This window comes from Taeniopygia guttata, chromosome 1 (genome assembly GCF_048771995.1).
Source record: "Taeniopygia guttata chromosome 1, bTaeGut7.mat, whole genome shotgun sequence".
In the NCBI taxonomy this organism is placed as follows: domain Eukaryota; kingdom Metazoa; phylum Chordata; class Aves; order Passeriformes; family Estrildidae; genus Taeniopygia; species Taeniopygia guttata.
The window spans coordinates 83,068,913-83,089,962 of NC_133024.1; the positions used below are offsets into that span (position 1 = coordinate 83,068,913).

At 40.2% G+C, this 21,050-nt stretch overlaps 1 protein-coding gene across 1 annotated transcript; it reads right to left on the bottom strand.

Moving 5' to 3' along the window:
* Positions 1 to 1,663: 1,663 nt before the first annotated feature.
* Positions 1,664 to 17,360, bottom strand: NIPA1 (NIPA magnesium transporter 1). The gene is made up of 5 exons (XM_012569629.5): positions 17,009 to 17,360; positions 13,786 to 13,833; positions 9,712 to 9,802; positions 8,268 to 8,428; positions 1,664 to 7,003 (listed from the first exon to the last, which is right to left on the bottom strand). The coding sequence occupies exons 1-5, from the start codon at positions 17,343 to 17,345 to the stop codon at positions 6,492 to 6,494; spliced, it is 1,149 nt and encodes a 382-aa protein (XP_012425083.3). The 5' UTR covers positions 17,346 to 17,360; the 3' UTR covers positions 1,664 to 6,491.
* Positions 17,361 to 21,050: the final 3,690 nt, after the last annotated feature.

A 21,050-nucleotide genomic window follows, 5' to 3' on the forward strand; every position in this document is an offset into this window, starting at 1 on the left:
GATAGGCTCAGTAATGGAAAATAGTCAAACTATCTCAGAGTAATTTATAACAGCACAGAATTTCAGGCATGTTTGCTGAGTATCTGGCAAAAACTCCAAGCATGAGAATGGTAGTAACCTGCCTAATTTAACCTGTTCTCAGGTGCACAAACCATCCTTGTGCCCAAGGAATTTAATGAGAGCAGTCAATATAGGTCCTTTTGTGTGGCTGTGGACAGATTTTTTTAGGGCTTAGTATCTACTATGTGTATAAATATCTTGTAAAATTTAAAAGGGCAAAGAGCAAAAATATGCCTGTACAACCTCAGGAAGCTTTAACAGGGTCTCTGCTGACCACTCCTCTGCTGTGTTTTGTGAAGACAGCAGAGCAGAACAAAGAAACCACATCTGTAAGTCTACCTGTGCAACATCTACAGTGTCACAAGGAACTTAAGGGACTCTGCTTAAGACTTAAGTTTATAGAACAAACCTCACAAAAATTAACAGGAATTTTTTTTTTCTTTCAACACAATGAGATTTTTGCCTTTAATGCTCTTCCAATATGAACTGCATTGCTGAGATAATTAACTGTGTTGCTGAGAAAAATATGCTTAGGATTGATTATGTCCCAGACTTTCAACAACCCCAGTGGTGTAAATGGCACATTTGCCTTTACCACAATGCTGCTACCTTAGAGGTCTAGCTCCTGACATGCACAAGACAGGGATAGCTGAATTTTTTTGCTAACAACATACAGACTCATTATCCTACGTACTTAAAAGTCAGAGATGCTGCATGCAGAAGTGAAAGCCTTTCAAGGTTTCTGATCTATCTTTGTACATTGCATTAATATCATAAATACCTTTAAAAATAAAATTGCAACAAAAAATCCATACCAATTTTTTCCACTGCATACATTTAATATTATTGAGGAGCTAGTTTCCTCATTTAAAGATAACTTTGAATTTTGATTGGCAATAATATCAATGCATCCCCTAAAACACAAATGCACAGAATGAAGCAGTTCTTAATCATAAATCCCACCATTAAAAAAAACCCCAGCCAACCAAAATCTAAGAGACACACACACGGACTCTAAGTTATGTATTTGCCAGTACCTGATACAAGAGGCTAGGAATTTCAGATGAAGAATGAGATGGGCAATTACTGCAATTTCCCAAGAAATTCTTTCTACAGAGAGCTATTATTACAGACAGTAAATTAGACTGGTGACACAGACTTCTTTACAGTTGTTGCCACTTGATGCACACCCAACTGTGGAGCAGTAAATCTTGAAATAGAAGCTCTAGCAAGTACCCAGTGTACAGCAATGCGGGAATAGAGCACATGTTAACCCTGAATACACATTTGGAAGTGATTCAAGACCCAGCAAATATTTTTGCCAGAAAAGTCTTTATTCTACCTGTGAGCGACCTTCAGTCCAATGGAGACATTAAGACTGCAGCCTGCTGGTAGATACTGGTACAGGGCAACTGAGCCCTTCGTAGGCCAACTGATCTGTACCCATGCAAGAATCTGCTACTCTGATTAAAAGCAAAGATGCTATTTTATGAAAGGGTAATGGAAACTTAGGCTTATGAATTGGAATTAGCCTGTAAAGCAGTGTGTGGGAAACTTGATTTCCCCCGACCCCATTTGCTAAAAACAAGTCACAAAACAAGCATTGAGCTAGAAATAAATCATTTATTTTAAAACAATACAGGTTAATAAATAGATTAGTTATCAGAAAACTTAATAAATAGCCTTTTATAATTTACACAAGGCAAATACAACATGCCTATAACTATTTTTTAAAAAGCAAAGAGTAAGCTTGACTTGTAAGCCATTAACAAATCTATATATACATTATTTGGAAGCTAATAAAATAAACCGCTTTTATGTAATCTGTAGTAACTATATTGCAAGAGCATTGAAGCAACCAAACCTGGCATTGTATTTTTGTTGCCAACTACCTTTTCCCTATATCCCATTAGAACTACTTTTTACACTCCAGGGAAAAAAAAGGGGGGAATTAAAAAAAAAAAAAAAGAAAAAAAAAAAGAGAAAGTTACACAGTTAAAAAAAAAAATGACTTAAAAATACCCTTTTTGTGTAATCTTTTCCAATATTTTCCACTCTATAGAACAACTGTCTGGGGAGGGATGTGGACATGGAAGGACCTAACATAACCACAAACAATAAAGAAATCCCAAACGTATTTGTAGCTTTTAAAAAGAAATTTCTTAATCCATAACATTTCAACATTGCTGTCTGATACACTTGGGCATTAGTAATGATAACTGTTGACAACATTGGTGCCTAACACAGTACACATTAAAATTCGGCATTCTGTAAGCCCACAGATAGCACCAAAGAATTATTACAAAGATAACAGGTAACAGATAAACATTTGATAATGCTTGATTTAACAGTAAAACTTCAGCAGTTACACCATCTCAAGACAACCAGGGAATATCTGTAGAATCCTTGATGTCTTATATATATGAAACAAGGATGTGAGGGGGGGGGTACAATGTGCAAACAACTTCCCATTTAAAGCACCCCCTATTTATTAACCCCAAATTTTTTCAAATGCAAACCCTGTATTTTTTAAAAATAAAATGAAAGCTAAACCTCACTTCCTACTATTTCAACAACTTAATCCAGTGTTCTGATTTTTCAGTGCTAGTTACTTCAAAAAAATACATATGTTCCAGTAAAATCAATATTATTAATAGGAAGCCTCACTTGTCAAACTGTGATGATAGGTTCTTATTAATGTTAGTTGCAGCTCACTAATAATAGGCTCTATTTACACATACAGAGTCCTGGAAAGTCAATACAGGAGATAAGTTGTTTAGATATTTTTCTTTTTTTACAGAAGTACTTGAAGTGTAACAAATGTGTTTTTTTGTTGTATCAAAAAGGTTTCTTTTCTCCTACTGAACATTTGAGGGGGTTTTGTGTTTGACACCTAATAGAGATCGTGATTGACAAATGCAAATGCTCCATACACTGAAGGGAAAATGATCAAAGAGCTATCCTCAAGTGATTACCAAGTAAATATGTTTGACACGTATAAGAGAAGTCAGACATACAGAATGAAACGCCTTTCCTGTGGATTTGAACATTATGCAAATGCATTCCACCACTGTAATGAGCACACTTTTTCTATGTGTAGCCTCTCCCACTTCTACTTTGGAATCAGAACTGAAGTCATCTGGCTTGCAGCTATCAATGCATATAACACAATGAGAACATGAAAAGAGCAGACCCATGAGGGATGCCAGAGCTCAGGAGACAACTGTGCACATTTGCTCCCTGAGATGATGGAACTTGGTTATCTATCTTATTCAAAGTGCTTACTTGTCAAAGGGGAGGGGGAAAAAAAGAGGGAACAGCTAAAATTCAACTTCTACAGTGCCTCCTTTTAAATCAGAAAAGTAATGGGACTAAAAAAGGTAGGACACCTAGAAAGAGGAGGGCGTGGGATGGAGGGGGAAAGAATCATATCAACAGTGACAACAGAAAATGCTAATACATTTCCAAAGTTAGAACTGAACCAGATCCAGGTACAGCAGAACTTGAAAGAACACTGCTACACACTGAACGAAGTAGCAAAAATAAAGCTTTCAGTTACTTAGCATTCAAGAAGTAAAAGGCTGCAGATACAAATGATGTGCAAGGCCACAAGAATTTCTTTCACCTTATGTGCTGGCTTTTGATGTCTTTGTTTTAAACATCAAGATTAATCAGACATTTCTAGAAAGCTCATCACAGATGAGGAGCAGCTGGGGAGAAGAGAAGAAAACTGTGCTGATACTTATCAGTGGTTACAATGGTCAGAGGACCACAGAACATGGTTGCTACTTTATTCTTCCTCTGCATAGTGAGCACTTACCAAGTAAACTTCATGTGGTGCAGAAAATGTCAAGGTTTAGACAGGGAAATCAAGTTATTCTGAATCTAACATTTACTAATAATTTGCATATGCATCTAACATACTAGGACAGGCACTTTATAAATAATTAATAATTAATTTTAAAAACAACTAAGACAAACAAATATGGCTAAAGAAGGAGTAAGATGAGACCACAATAATTTCCATTCTGACCTAAAGATTTTCAGAGAAGTCTTCAGAGATTAAAGGCTAATACAAAACCAACATACAACTCAAGATCTCTGAAGCTGAATTTTGAAAAGACAACTTGACTGCTTCAGAAAAGAGATAGCATTGTTTTAAAATGTAGGTTAGTACAGGTCTCGTAACCTATGTGCAATTCCAAGTTCAATTGAAAAAAAAAGGGGGAATTAATATGACTAAATATGAATGTTTGCTGAGAACCAAGATACCATCTTCCAATCAATACTGGACAGAAGCTAATTTTACCAGGTTTCCTAGCCCAATTACCCTCATCTACAATTCTCAGACTTTCTAAAACCTTGCACAATATTTGAAAATCCTAGAAGATGGTCTTTTCTCTGCTAGAGCTACTCTATTTCATTAAGATACCCAGTTCCCGTGTGTTGGTCTGAAACAATGCACATTTCTGCCAACTCAGAGCCATTCCCTGCAATATGGAGTTTTAAAACAACCTTGCAAATAACATAGTAGGGCTCTTACTCCCTCAGAACAATCCCTTCAGAACACTAAATCTTTTGGATTCACTTTTGCAGTTATTGTTGCCATTAGTAGGGCTTACAGGATTCATTTTAAATGAAAATGGAGGCTGAGTTTTAAGGAAATCTCAATTCAGGTCAACAAAAAACATCACAAGAGCAGACAGTATTACTCCCCACTAATCAGCATCCATGGTCCTGTCAGGCAGCTACAAAATTACATTCATGATTTCTTGATAAAATATTCTGGTTTTTCTCAAATACTGTCTTGTAATTACATTGGGATTTTCTGTTTTCTCGGGAGATGTTCTGAACTTGAGATGTTGAGCTGCACTGCAGTCTTGCATTTTTGTACTTAGACGGAAACAAACATTCATTGCTTTTCAAGCTTTCAACTTTTTGACTCATGATGTTTTCGCTACCAAATATAAGTAGAACATGAAATTAACTATTTCATTCTTTAACGTATCAATATTCTGTAAATGGTTTAAACTGAGCTGTTCAAAGTCATCCTCATCGTAGCTTAAGCTGGCTGTATTTCTTGTCAAAATATTACAACTGAAGTGTTAACACAAGTCTATGAATTACTGATCTGACTGTTAATGTCCCCGTCAGTTACCTAAAACTCAGCTCTTTGAATGCTTTTGTTTTTTCAATCTTTAACCTCCTTTTCCCACGTTACAAGAACATCAGATCTTCTTTTTTGAGGTATGAGAAATCTCATGCTCTTCCCTCTCTTAAATTTCCTTTTTGTGGTCCCTATTTTTTAGCTGTTTCACAAAATGGTCTCCTGCATTTAGTCACTAAACTAAACTAAAAGTATGCTGGACTGATTTCAACACTCCTCTTCCTATTAGGACTATGAGTTTTTCAGAAGCTGTCAAGGCATGCAGGGGTTTCAGTTCAGGTTTTTAAATTCTTCCAAAAACATATGGTCCTTCTAGATGCTTTATGTGTTTAGAATTTGAATATAGTCCAATATTGTAGACAGTGAAATTGAATTATTAAACTGGTATAGGCCATCTGAAACAAATACATTCAAAATTTTGCAGTATTTTTTGATTGCAAAGGCACTGAAACAGTTCTGAGCTGCTTACAAATGAGCCACCATGTAGGCAGTGAGCCTGTGCATCATTTCCACATCCTTCACAGTCTTTCTACCTCCTCCCAATTAGAACTCTCAGATGAATGTAGTGTGTCTTAATATATGTAAGTTACAAAGAAAAATGCATACCTGGACACTACCATGAGCTGATAAGTAATTAGTGAAAGATATTTAAGGGTCCACAGCTCTCCATAAAGATTTCAATTTACAATTCCCGTGTCTTCACCGCATGGCAGACAAAGTTGCCAAGACAGTCACTAAAAAGAACAAGTCTACAGTCCATGATCCAACAAACATTTGTCTGAGAATTCACAGCCTTGACAGTGAAGACATTGTTATACCAAGATTCACAAACCATTCCACTTACTTTTCCCCCCTTATTTTAAGGTATACATCACTTATGATGAAAGGTATCAGATTGAGTGCATTAGAAACTGATGTCCTCTGCCCACAGAAATGGTACCTCAGAAGTCACAATACAAGGTTTCACACAGGTCTGTCAGAATATTCACAGAGCTTTTCTGATGGACTACCTTTTACAGTGAGGAAATACATCGGTCTCTATGCTGACTCAATTAGTAGTTCCAATTAAGGTCATTTATTATGTTGACTGGGTTACATGGACAGCTGTTCCTTTGAAACTGGATGGAGGCCTCCAGTTCATTTCACATAGGCCACCAAATTGTTAGAGGGCAGTTACCAACCTGAATCCTATTTGAAATAGTGACCTAGAAATGAACAGCTCTGCATCCTTCCCTGAACCATCCAGTTTCCCCTCAGAAATATTTTAATCTGTCTTCATGTTAGGTTTGTTTAAATCTCCAATATTGAAGTTGAATTCCTTGAAGACTTGTATAAGAACAATTCCAATGGACACTGTGGTGAATCCACAAGCCATGCCCAAAAAATCTACGACTCCTACATTACTCCATTCCCTGAAAAGGATGGCTGAAGCCAGCAGGACTAGGGTGGTAAACACAACGTAGTAGATGGCACCAAACACAGAGGAGTCAAAACACTCCAGTGCCTTATTGATATATCTAAACTGAATGATAATGCTACATCCTAATACTGCCAGAAGTACCAGACAGAGGTACAGAGCCCTTTGGCTTGATGGGTTATTGTGAAAGATATCTTGAGCAGCCAGCCCAATGCCTTTTGTGCTGGGAACAGTGAAACTGCCCAACAGAGAGCAAATACTGATGTAAACCATAATATTAGTAGGTCCATGAGCTGGAGCTATCCAGAAGATAAGCAGGAGAAGCATTAGCAGCACTATGCAGAGATAACCCACGAAAACTGGAAAACAAAAAGAAAACAAGACAGTATCAAAATAAGAACTCTCGGTCTTCTAAAGATTTTAGCAGGCAAATCATGTCCTAGCAGTGGCTTTGAGGTATACATCACAATTAAGATTTGCTATTGAAGGTAGACCCAAATCACTGAGCTTCCAGAAATATTGGCATCCATGATTGATGTTGTCATGTTCTTTGGGAAAAACAAATGTAGAAAATTACACACTGTGGCACATTTGAAATGGATTTCAGATAGCTTTTTTAATCTTACTCTCTTTTCCATTAGCGCTATACTCCTTAAAGTCTCCTATGACAGACAGAAGGATAACACCTCATTCATAATCATTAAGGCACAGTGTGTGGATCCAGCAAAGAGCTTAGACATAAAGTTAGATCCCACTAAGGTGAGCACATGGGTAGAGACAGTTAGAAAACAAACATGAGGCCATATTATTTACATTATACCATCAGTACACGTATAAGAGCAGTGAAAGACATTTCATGCTTTAGAATTTTTAAAAAATACATAGCCAATGCATTTTGTTCAGATTTAAATGGTAAACTGAGACCAAGGTATTTTTTTTTCTTTGCTTGCAGACTTTTTGAATAGCTGATGTTACTAGGTTTGAGTATCTCTCACTTCAAAAAAACCACAAGAAAAACAATAGTTGGCAGTTTAGCTCTTAAGCAAGAAAAATAAAAATTGGCCTGGAACATATTAGTACCAGTATGTGTCTCACCAGCTGGTGAGAAAGAACAGGCATTTCAGCATATGTCTCAACAGCCTATTTCTACATACCTTTATTGTGCAAATAAATCTGGGAACATAACTGGTATTTAGTATAAACTTTTAATTTCAAAACCATGGAGAAATAAAAGAGAGAAGAAAGACAGTATTTTTTGTTTTGTATAAAACAACTTGAGGCCCTAGATTTATACTTTTCATCTCTAAATAGCAAGATACAGTCTTTCATAATGTTACAAAATTACAAGTTCAACTGGCCATTGTCTGAGCTTGCTGTGCAGGATAATGTTTTCAAAAGTATCCATGCTCTCCTTTCTGCACACATGTCCCAATAAATATGACAAGCTCTAGGAAGAGTGGGGCATAGCTTTCTTACACAAAACCTGTACTGATCTGCCTCTGTCATGTCATGATTTCTTCGTAAGTCAGTTTCCCTACCTGGTAGAAGTGGTAAGCCTCTTCCTCAAGCATGCTCCTGCTCAACCTCAGAAAATCATTATGAATTAATGAAAAAACAATTTACCTGGATTTGTAAGCTTCTCTTCAAGCTCAGCCTGAGTAGTTACACTCTCGGACTTCGGGGAATGGATAATGAGAACAACAGACCCAGCACAGCTCAGCAAACACCCCAGCTTGCCAAGAATGTTCAGCTTCTCTTTCAGCAGGTAAGAAGCTAAGATGGACCTTTGAAAAGAGGAAGAAAAATAGAAGTTTGACTATATCCTGTTAATAATGTTTAACACTGCTGTGCCATATGAATTTCCCTTTTAAAGTAGTATTATCAAAAACTGATAAATTCTCAAAATGTGTTTCTGATTTACCTGAGGAAAGATTAATCCATTTCCAGTTTTACTCAATACTTGACATCTCACCTTAGGGAACAAATCCAAAACAACACAACAAAACAAGACAAAAATCCCAACAGAACTCCTAGCCACAACACCCCAAAAAACAAAACCACATCACCCCCTCAAACCCCTCCCCAAACAACCAAAACCTCCCAAACCAGACATCTGACCCCAGAGGCAGACATCTACCCACTACCAATTTGATGAGCTGTCAAAAAGCCCCATTTTATAGGTGCTAAGCAGTCATAAGATAAAAGTAACCTTTGCTTACAAAGATCCCAGGGCTGGGCTTAGATATGTAGTTGACCAAAGTAAGCAAAAGTATGTAGCCTAGGATAAAATAATAGGTGGTACTTAGAGCACCATCAGTGTGCTTCATAGTGATAGAACTAAAGACAGACATGAAGCAATGACATCTACACTCTGGAGCAGATGATCAGTGCAGTCACAATTCAGCGGGCAACAGAAAAATCTCAAGACTTTGTTTTCAAAGAGTTGTGCTTTTTCACTGCAGTGGTTCCACAACTGTAGCTCATCTATTCACAAAACATTCATTACATATTAAACTCTTTAAACTCACTGCCTTTTCTGTGCCTACCACAAACATAACTTCTAAGAAGTTGGGGGCATGCATGTACAAGGAACTCTCTTGAGTTTTTCTCCTTGGAAAGAGGCCAGATCCAATGAAATGAAATCAGTATCAATAAACACATGTGGGCTGTGGATAGCCGGTAGAGAAAGACTGTGAGACAAAAGGAAAGATCAACATAGTAAGGGAACTGTGAACAAGAGAATAGGCAGAAAAGTCCAGAATAACCACAGACAAGGGAGGGGGAAAAAAAAGTAGTTTCAAAAAACTCTGTTTTTGAAACAGAGTTTCACACTGTTCCAAATCGTAGTGAAAGCTAAAAGCAGAAGATAGTCAGGAAAACCCTTCTTCACCACTGCCTTCCCCCAGCCATGCTTTCCTGGGGAAAACAGGAATAGGTGACATTGTAACACATCATCAACAGCCATAAGCCTAACATTTCTCAGTGGCTCTCCATGGAGCAGAGTCCATCTCACATTTTATTAAATAGTAATGACATCCAGATAAGAACAAGAAAAGCAAACTCTTACCCAAATGGAACGCCAAGAGCTCCCAAGGGCGTCACTAGCACAGTTGGGACTGCAGTGTAGGCCAAGAAATTCCCTATTTGACCCAGTGCCACTGTCAAGAGAACCAGAAAAAAGCCTTTAAACCCCTTTGTAAAAATAAGTAATCAAAACTTGCCCAATATTGTTTGGGAAAGACTGACCTAACTGGAAAACAGATGTTACAATTTTCTTAGTTCTGTTAATTTTGCACATAAACAAAATGGCTGGAAATTTTCTATAGTGTTGTATTTGTTGATACAGGATTTATATTTACCACACAAGAGTATCTATCCAAGTGGGCACAGTAAATAATCTCATGTGTAACTTCTCTTAATCAAATATAAATAAGACTATGAATTAGAAACACTCATGGATTATAATCTCAGTATTACACTCAAATATTTGTATGAGGAGGGGTAAAAGTATATCTAATCCATGGTTTCATCTTTAGAATATGCATTCATGTAAAACAAAAGTATTTGATTATTGTTCCTAACAGCAGTGCTAGTTTTTTGGGGGGAAATGGAGACAGTGCTGAGCAATCTTCTACTGAAACACTAAGCACATGCATAAGGGCTCTTCAATATACTACATCAACTTTTCATAATACTGTGTAACATCCAGAGTAATTCCTGACAACTGTAAAAAGAACATGCCTGACAAAACACAGTAACAGCCTCAATGTTATTTTTCTTTCCTCCAGTAAAAGCAAATTCCAAGATATACCACAGTGTTGCACATCACAGCTGTGAAAACAGTTTATGTGTTCAAGTTTTCAGTTAAAAAATAAAAGCTGGATGGTTTTGCAAGTTCTGGCAAGTTTATAATAGGTCAACTTGCATAGTTACAGGGTCTGTGGTAACTGGCAAGAATCTTGAGACTGAGCACAAATTACATACTGCTCAAATTTCCAGTTGCTGTTAAAAGCCATTATCAGCATTTAAAAACATTTCAAGAATCCAAGATATATTTGTGCTCAGGCTGGCACTGCCCTCAGCTATCAAATATCATTACTATCATCCAAGTTTTTACATCTGCAAAGCATTCTGCAAATGTTAATTAATTTACCAATTTAGCTCACATTATCAGTAGAGCTGAAGACCTGTGTAGCCTACAGAAAATATGAAGAAGACAAACTCACAAAACTGCAGAGTGCGGAAAAATTATACTAATTAAATTCACTGAGGTTTTCTCTATATGCAGGAGTGAGACAGAGAAATTGATGAGCAGCATTTCAAAGGCAAAAGAGACAGTGGAGGTCTCTCCCTGTCCTTGGGAACAGAGTAACTCAGTTATCAGCCTCAGGCTGTTTGGAGATCTATGCAGCAATTCTGGCATTATCTTCAAGGCATCTGAAGGCATTGGGGCAGATCTTGGATGGAGAATGGTGCACAGCTGTCACTCTGCATTTCTGCAGATTTCATACATTTCCAAATGACTTGGACAAAAAGTTGCTTTTTTTTGGAGGTCAGGTGCCTTAACTTTTTGTTGGAAGAACTCTTTAACAGATGGCACAAACATCAATCCATAAAGTAGATCTCCAAAGTTTCAGTCAAATGGAACATATGGTAAGGCAACTGAACTTACTGGAGATTTTCCATATCAGCATGTAGTAGTAACAGTCCCTTACCACCACAAATGACAGACCAGGACTAGTTAACACCAATTATAAAAAGAATCTCAGTGATTGTTACCATCTACCTGATGTTGAGGACCTTTGCTGCCAACCTATCCAGTACTCTCTGAACAGAAATTCCTCATCAGATACATCAGAGTGCTGTAAGTCAAGAGATGACTTCAGTTCGTGAAGGCACACCAAGCTTTTAATATGATAAACAAGTACCAGTACCCTTGAAATTACTGCAACACAAAACCTGATGCACACTGGCATGTTTCCATTAGCAAGGAGACCAAGAGTAGACCTGTACAGCAAAGGATATCTATTGTAGGCATGGCAGGGGGTTTATTTCAGACTAACTTCAGCCTGCTCCTGCTAACTTCAAGTCTATTTGCAGCTCACATGCATCAAGTACATTAAGTATGTTCCTAGAATTCATCTTCCAACCTACTTTCATTTTAAAGACCAGGTTAGGAGCCCCAGCTGTGCTATGAAATGTGAAATACAGTCCAATCTATGGTGACAAACAGGAGATGCGCTTCACAAGTGTACTCCCCATCTGTAATACAATACTAAAGCAGATGTTTTCACTATAAGAACCAGCCACATCTATGCTACTATCAAAACCTGCACTGAAACTAATTAATTGGCCAATTAATTAGTTTAATGATCATTGAAACACCTGTACACATGCTGCAATCACTCTTTTGACTACAGAGTAGGGAAAAATCCCTTAGCAGAATATGCAGCCCTTCTTCTGAAGTCTTCAGTAACCCAGTGGATCCCAGGGCCCCCAAACAGTTGGGCAGCATTATGCTGAGTCAGCATGCCAACACAGAAACACTTATTCACCATCTGAACAAATACCATGAGAACAAATTGATAGTGTTTATGTGGCTTTTGTTAGTCATCCAAACTCCAAATTCTCTGCTTGCGAAAATGATGTCAGCTGTTATCATTTCACCCAGATAACTGGGGGTATTGCTAATTCCACAAGTAACACCTTTCCCCAAGTAGTAGTTTTCTCTGCATCCCATAGGTGCCTACCTGGCCCTTGCTATTGCTGTTTGTGACTGTGCTGCCATTGTGAGTCTGTAATATCCACAAGCAATTCCTCTTGCTCAGTTCCTCAGTAAAGCTACTGAGGTTTTGTTTTGAAATACCTGTGTCTAGCTACTGCAAAAAAGCTAACTGATACCATTCCCTTCAGCTGTTTTGCCTTAATTAAATTCTGTCAGCTCTTTTAAGCATGAAATTGTTTTCTCTGATTCACCAAGATAAGTCCTGTAATAAAACCTCCCTTTTTTAACTCCTTCTGCTTAGAGATTAATTGATAAATTCTCAAATTCAGGAGCCTCAGGAGTAATAAACAGTGACTGATGCACAGATTTACTTCTACTTAGGCAGTAGTGATCCTGTCAGGGGAGGAAGCTGTCAAAGAACTACTTAAACTTAGGTTAAATGAGCTGAGAGCTGAGGATTTTCCTTCTGAAGCTCTGTTGGCTTCTACACTTGCTGTGACCTTTGTCCTTCAATGGGATCGATCAGTTTTCATTCCTTTTGCATAGCTTTAAGATAACAAAACCACAAATCAGGGACTTACCTTGCTGCCACAAAACCAGGGGCACAACTGGACTCATATACTTCTCAGAAACAGCATCAGAACTTTCCAAATAATTCACAAAAGGCTGGATTAGAGTCTAAAAGTGCGGTATGATTCTAAGCTTGTGGGCAGGACTAGGGCTGATGTGTAAGGGGAGAAAGCTAGTTGCTCCCCATGCTCCAGATTCACATCAGAGAATGAACTTTGTGTTAGCAGAGTTACAAAGATATTAAGGGTAAAATTACACTGATCTTATATCAGCACCACAGAAGGCTTTGCATTAATCTTGCCGATTAAAAGCAAAACTGTATCTGTTTTACTGAAGCAAAACTGAAGCTGTATCTGTTGAACAAGAAACCAAAAGCATTTTGTTTTTTTTGTTTTTTTTTTTTTTTTATGAAGGCTGGTTAAATGCTTTCTGATCTAAAACACAACATGTGCTCAATGAGCCCTTTTGTGCAGAGCAACAATTTTTAATTCAGCTTTGACTTTTATTAAAAACTGAGCTGGCCAGTGCAGTACAGAGACACAAACCATGCAGGAACCTAGAGTCAGAGCAGTGTGTGGCTGCCAGGGGCTGCAAGTACCAAATGGTTTGGAAATGTGGAAAGATGTCTGACTCATGTTTGTCCCAGCTCTTTGCCTCTGCAAACACCACCAGGCATGGTAGCCATAGCAAGAGTTTACTAAAAGTGGAATATTTCTAGGGATGGAAATTCCATGACAAGGGAGCGTAAGATTCAAGATGAAAACCCAGATTTCCTGATGTCTCCTATCACCATCTAAGCAAAGCTCTCTTAAAAAAAAAAAAAAAAAAAATTTTAAAGATACTTACTTGCAATAGTGCCCGACCACCATACTATATCAGTTAAGTATGAAGTACCTGGAAGTATAGGAAAATGTATCAGAAAAATATGAAACCAAAATATTGGAACTATGAAACAACAGTCTCAGTTAATAAAGACCTTAATCTTAAACCTATTCTTCAAGGCAACTGAATCTGAGATTAAAAAAAAAATAAAATAGAGAGAATATTGGATTTGGCTTATGTTTCCAAGTAAGACCTTCTTAAGATAATGTGTTAGTCTGAAGCTCTGGTTCCAGTTTGAAGGACCTATGTGACACTAATGCAGTATTGTGTAGAAAAGCATCCAAAATATCACCAAGTGCTTCTGAGGGTGAAGTTAAACATAGAAATTAGAATCACTTCTAGGAGAACTGTAAACCTATGTACACAGAACATGAATTGGCTCAGTTAGTTTGCTAATACAACCTCAGTGAAATTGTATCAGAAAAATTGCAGCTGGGAAATGGTTTTGGCAGTTTTGGTACACAGGTTTGACAGGATCATGGTGTTGCCTGATCCTTCTGCATTTAAGCATTGGAAAGTGCTACAACAGCCTTTGAATTCCTAACACAGTTCACTGTTTCAGTGAGGAGTAAAAATTCTGCACTGTCCTTAGTGCCTCCCAAACTGGAGGATGATTATTTTCACTGTCAAATTATAAGCTCTTGCCTTGGGATGTGCCCAGGTGGAGCCTGTGTACCACAGAAATTCTGCTTCTGTAGAACATCAGGGCTCATAAGCACTTCCTAAACTAAAGCATGGCCTTCTCTTAGCACAACCTTGGCATCAAGTCACACTCCTATGTTTTGCTCCTCTTTCTAGCAAAACGGCTCTGCATTAATTTGGGAAGATGCCCTCTCAAAAGCTGCTGGACTAGTAGGAAATATTGTACCTACCCTGAAATCCCAAATGGAAGAAAAACACAGTCATCACTAAATTGAGAGACATATAAAGTATTAAGCACTTGGAAAGCACACTATATGATTGAAAAGAGATGAAATATGACTAATGAAAATGGCCAGCTTTAGAGTGGGCGTAGTAATTTTTTAGACTTTTGTTATTGCATATAAAATAAAAACACTGCTGGGGGCAGAAATTGTAGAAAATATTGACTCAAGTAAGGTAACTTTGCAAAATATTTGTCACCCACTGCTGTTTCTAACTAGACAAGGATTGCTAATTACATCACTACTATATTATTGATTCAAGAGAGAAGACAGAAGAGACGTGAAGTGCCTCCTTGTTAATTATACAACACCTGCTGAAGACAATGGAAAGAAGACATCATTTGACACTGGCCATCTCAGACTCACAGCTCCAACTGCTAGATCCAAGGCAGATCCCTACTGCTTGATAACATGAAATACAGGGAAACCTGGGGTATTTTCCTGGATGCCTCCTCACTGAGCATGCCAAGAGAAAGAACTACAAAATGCTCAGCAAGATGCACAAACACCAGTAATATCTTCAAAACAGGAAGTTTTACAGCTGCTAACACTGAGAAAGCAGGCACACGCCCATCACTCACTTAACCCAGTGCTCCACTGAAAGCTCTTCAGGAGTAAGCACACTCAAAATGGAAACTTCCTCCAGCTGCCCTGGGATGCAAAATTATTTTTCTCTTGTGTTTTCTCATTGTTTCTCTTACCAAAAAAAAAAAAAAAAAAGGTTTGTATTTATGATGCAAACATAATCTGTCTGTGCACAATCAAAATGGGTTACAGCCATCTTGGCGGGAAAGGGAGACTATGCTTGCAAAACAAAAGTTTGTCTGATGCCTTTAGATGTAAGATCATTGCAGAAAAAGCAAAAAATACTTTTTAGATCAGGCTGCCAGGTTATAGTGACATAGTTCCAAGCTTGCTTTTCTCCACTGCATTCATCCTGAACATGCTAGATGCAGCAGGCAATGGAAATAAAGTACAAACAAATATATTAAAAATATTTATTCATGTATTATTTGTATATGTACATTTATGTACATATTTAAATATGTGCAATATATACTGAGAAAATACTTTGTCCTGGAACTAAAAAGGATTTTTTATAAAAAAAGAGTTCATAGAACTTATGGACACATGCTCATACACAGACACCATCACCTACAAAAACAAGTTGCTACTGACCACAGTAATACAATTAAAGGCATGATGCAACCTGTGTTTACAGTCTTTCCCTTACACAAGAGCATGATACTAAAAACAAATAAAATTTTTAAAATTGCATTTTCCTGTATTCAAAGCAAGAAGATGCAACTAGCAAATGCTGTTCAGCTACATGCTTTGGGGAGCTCAAAGTTCAAGATAAAATTCAGAAGATCGTCACACTTGTGAATTTACAGCTTTGTTTTGGCTAAACTGTCTAGACAGCAGAGTCAGCTCCTGAATAAGTTCACCTCAGAAAATAATAATGAAGCATGGGGTTTCCATATGAAAAATGTAAGAAATAAATTATGTCATGTTACTGATCTGTCTCTTCTCAAAAAGAGGAAATCACCATGTGATTGATACAACTTGCATGTATCTCTGGAAGCGCTGGAATAAACAAGCGACGAGATGTGCTGGTGCTGTTCATGGCAGGAAACTATCCAAAACAACTTTACCACAGAAACTGGTGGTAAAGTCCCACAAGTACATGAAAAATTAGAACCTGTGTATGGACAGAAGTGCAGACAACACACAAGTTCCCAGTGCTGTGTTACAGCGTGACAGCCCAGCGCGCTGACCATACATCATACAGCTGTTGCTGATGCGCAGTTAACAACCGCTCGCTGCTCCCCCGCTAATACATCCCGACTGACCCCCATCTGCCGCCTCTCCGCTCATTCATCACCCCCCTTTTGTGCCTCCATCCAGCCACGGACCTCTGATGTCAACCGCGCTTAAGGTGACAAACTGAAGCCGGCTCCCGGTGCAGACGCCGGGAAGGTGTCCCGCACACCAGGCGACACGGCCACCCCCCACACGGGCTCTGACACAGCCCGTCCTGCTCGCCCCTCGGGCGGGCCGGGTCCCTCGGCAGCGCTGCCGGCTCCGGGCCGGCCCCGCCGCAGCGCGGGGAAGGGCTGCGGGCCGAGGGCGGGAGCCGGGCCGGGGCAGCCGAGGCCCCGCGCACCCGGGAGGTTACCGGGGGGTCGCGGGGTGCGGAGGGCGGCCGGGGAGCCCGGGGAGGGGCGCTCCCCCCCGCCGCCACCGCAGCGCCGTGCCCCTACCTCTCCCGCGGGCCCGCACGATCCCCTTCTTCTGCAGGACGAAGGTGGAGCCGTTCACCAGGCTGGAGACCACGGCGACGCTCAAGCCCAGCGACACGGCGGCGGGGCCGGGGCTCTGCGCCGCCCCCTCGCCCGCTGCCGCACCGACCGCCATCCGCATGGCCCCGGCGAGAGCTGCAGGCGCGGCGCCGCCCGGGCCCAGCGCTGCCGGCAGCGGCTCTGCGCCGGGACCCGCCCTGCGCCGCGCTGCGCCGCGCCGGGGGCGGCTCCGGGCGGCGGCGGCGGCCGCGGCTCCTGGCGCGCGTCCCGCGCGGGGACGGCAGCAGGGTGACGTCATGGCCGCTCGGGCCGCCCTGCCCGCGCCCCCGCTGCCGCTGCCGCCCGGGCCCGCGGCGCCGGGACACACCGGGCAGGGGTGCGGGACGGCGTGTAGGGGGATGCGGAGGCCAGGGGGATGTGGAGAAATGTGCACAGGGATGTGGAAGGAGGAGAGGATGACAGCAGGGCGAAAGGATGCGGAAAGACAGAGGGACGCGAGAAGACGTGCAGAGGGTTATATTGTGTTAGATGTTGCGCAGGACAGACGAGTCCCGCCGGGCCAGTGTTTCTGGTGTGGGAGCAGCGCTTCTTTCCAGCGCTCTCGCTTTCCCGTGGGGTTTCTAAAAATTCACGTTGGCTCCCCGGTCCGCCCGACGGTGGGATGTTGCGACGGCAGGGCCAGGCGGGGGTCAAGGCTGCCCTTAGTGACCTGGAGCTGCGGCTCCATCCACCCTGCCAGGTCAATGTGAGGGGCAGAGCCGGACGCTCAGCCAGGCACTGTGTGGCTACACACTAGGAAAGCTTGGCCTCTGCCGGGAGTCGTGCACATTGCCTGAAAACTGGGGGACACATAATCACTCCTGCGGTAAATCCAAGAATCCACTTTTATTTCCAGAAACAAGTTCACTCTCTTCTAATGGCAGCCAAGGTCAGATGCTCGCATTTATGAACCTCCTCTCTCAGCTATCACTCAGCATCTTCCAAGGAGGGCAAGAACAGAACACATCCTGCCATTGCAGAGGTGGGCTGGAGATCCCTCTGGCAGCAATACTGCTGGGCCATCACAGGGCCACTTCTGTTTGAGAGAACTCAGTCTCTCAAAGATGAAGTGCTGAGATGAAAGTAATCTTCCTTGCTCAGCAAAATATTTTGTGGCAGGTATCTCACTGCAGTTCATACTATTTCTAGATACATGTTGAAATAAATCAATCCATAATGCATTCCTGTGGCAACATCCATCTAAGGAAATGAGTTATGGTATCTTGGCTTAATATAAATGAAAGTGGACATTTTTGTAATTTTTAGCAATTGGGCATGGTTCTTAGCATGTATTTTGGCATTCCCAGGAAATACGAGTTTAGAAAAGAAGCAAATTCCTGGAAATATTTTTCTTGTCTGCGTATTTCTTGATTTGCCTACACTGCTTGAGGCAGCTGTCCTAGGAAGGCACAAGAACAGTGTGATGATTTTTTAAAGGTTTAATGGCAGGATATGTGATACTTACTGCGGTACTGCCCATATTTTCACCTAGGTTGTTTCATCAGGTCATTGTATCAATACTGAATGTAATAGAAGAGAGGATTCATCCTTGTGAGACTCACAAGACCTGCAAATTGAGTACACAGGAGGTGGAAGTACAGTTATCCATAGCAACACTTGGAAACAAAGATGGAGGTGAAGACAAATACAGGCTAATTATAAATATCCATTTCTGATCTATATACAGCCTAGTAACATGTACAGAAAAATTTATTACAGGAAATAATTTATGCTTGCACAGTGGAAAAATAATATATATTTAACAGCCTTTGCATCTAATTATCAGGCAAGTTTCTAAACACAGCTCAAACCTGGCCAATTTTTATACTCAAAATCTCTCTCTGGTGTGGTTGAACTAAGACAAAAGCAGGTACCAGAGGTCTCAAGGAAACAGTTCATTTCAATCCAGCCCACTCCAACCATGTCATTTTAATATCTCACTTATAAATCTAATATCCTACTTATAAATCTTATATATGTCTTTCCAAAGTATGTATTTGGATAGGCAATTCTAACATACCTAATCTGCCTTATTCAGTAGTTACTCTTGCACTTGCCATATAATAGGTATAATGTTCCTAAGGATTAGTCATAGACTCAATATGTGCAGCAATGATAAATATTAAATTTGCAAATATCTTGAAAAACAGCCTGACATCACCCAATATCTGCATTATTAAGTTTACAAATAATTTGGACCAAGACATAAAAGTACCTCAATGAAAACAGCTGTTATCATTATTTGAATGGAAATAAAATGACCTTTTTTAAACTATTAAATATATGGAACATATAAACTCCTTAGGTCCATCTAGTCTTCTGGGGCTGAGTTTCATTGTGATAGCATCATTTCTCCTGCCCAAGCTGTGTCATGTAGTCCTTTGGGTGAGTTTGGCTTTGACCTTGCAATGCTCAGTATTACTGATGTCATATCAGCTTGATGTCTCATGAACACACAAATTGCATAGGAGGAACCTCAGATTTATGTGGCATTTCCTCCAAAAAACTCTGCTCCCCTCCATTAGCATGGGTATTTAGGGTCAGCCAAGAGGTAGGAGGAGTATTTGTTAGAATTTGTAAGTCTCCAAAGGGTGGGATGAGTGATTGAGGTAAGCTGGATTTCAAAGTGAGTGTGCAAAGTTGGTAGAGGTGATGCCATGTTTTTTTTTCAGGGGCAATGGACCTTTTGTGATTAGGATGGTTTTTTTCCCTGATTTTAGAAGGAAGAAAAATGCTCGTGCCTAATCTAAAGGAATTGACTACTTCCTCTGTAGTGCCTTGGATTCCTCTGTTATGTTTGGTTTATGTACAAAAAAGATTTTCTTTAAATTAAATCAGTTGTTGGGCTGTTTTATCAAAGCTAGAGGAAAATCACATAATTCTGTATCTGGCATAGAAGGAAAATACAGTAACTGAGCCCGGAAGTTAATCTGAAGCTCCTTATAAAATAGCTGTGAGAGCAGAGTGGAAGTTTACCAACAGCTCAATCAGACCCTGAAACAACAGCAGTAAATCTCCTTGGCAGAAGCACTATAAAGATCCACTGTGCCAGCAACTGAAGCAGTAGGAACTGAGATTGCAAACTAGACAGTGAGAAGGCAGCAGCAATCCTACTTTTCTAGCTCTTGAGAACCAAAGACCAAAGTAAGGGCAGTTATATGAAGACTTGTGTAATGATCCACTGAACCTAGGCCAGAAAAGAAACCTAAAAATCCTTTATAGGCAGTCTTGATCAGTTGCTTGGAGTATAAAAAATGGCTTTGGTATAAGTGTGACATCACTGGTGCGGGTGGTCTTGCTTTGGAAAGGAAGGGAAGGGACCTGAACCTTTGTGGCAGTCCAGCTCTTGATTTGCTATGGGCATAGATATTTATGGATGGGAGAATGAATGGAAGCCTGCTGAAATGTACTGCTCTGCAAAGATGGGTCTTGTCAGCTTTTTGGTTCTTTGTTTCATTAACAAGGGATTTGTTGAGTCTTTGGGCCCAGATTTGGGCTTTTAAAATCCAGAGTGATCTTTGTGAAATGAAATTGTAGTGCTGAGTTCTACTGCACTGTTGACAATGGCCACAAGACTGGCTCCTCTGCAGCTGGAACTAAAAATTAAGCTCAGCCTTGGTGACTGAATTTGACTGTCTAGGACTGCAGTGAAATGTTGCTTTCTATCTGCAATACTGAGCTCACACAAGCTTCTGTGGTGTCTCTGTCCTATGGGTTACAAGAGGAAGGGTAGCCCTTGGCATACACCAGCTCTCTTCAAGGGCAGAACAGGCTGCAAATCAACGCAACTCAGAGCAGTCTTAAGCAGGAAAGTGAGGGTGGTTTCATTTTTCAAAGGGTCCAAGGCTGGTGCAAGGAAGCTTGTTAGTGATGCGCAGGTCTGGTCTGAATGAGTAATGAAGGCTTGCTGCCACTTTTGCCCATGGAAAACAACTTCTCTGCTAAATGACAGTGGCCACACATA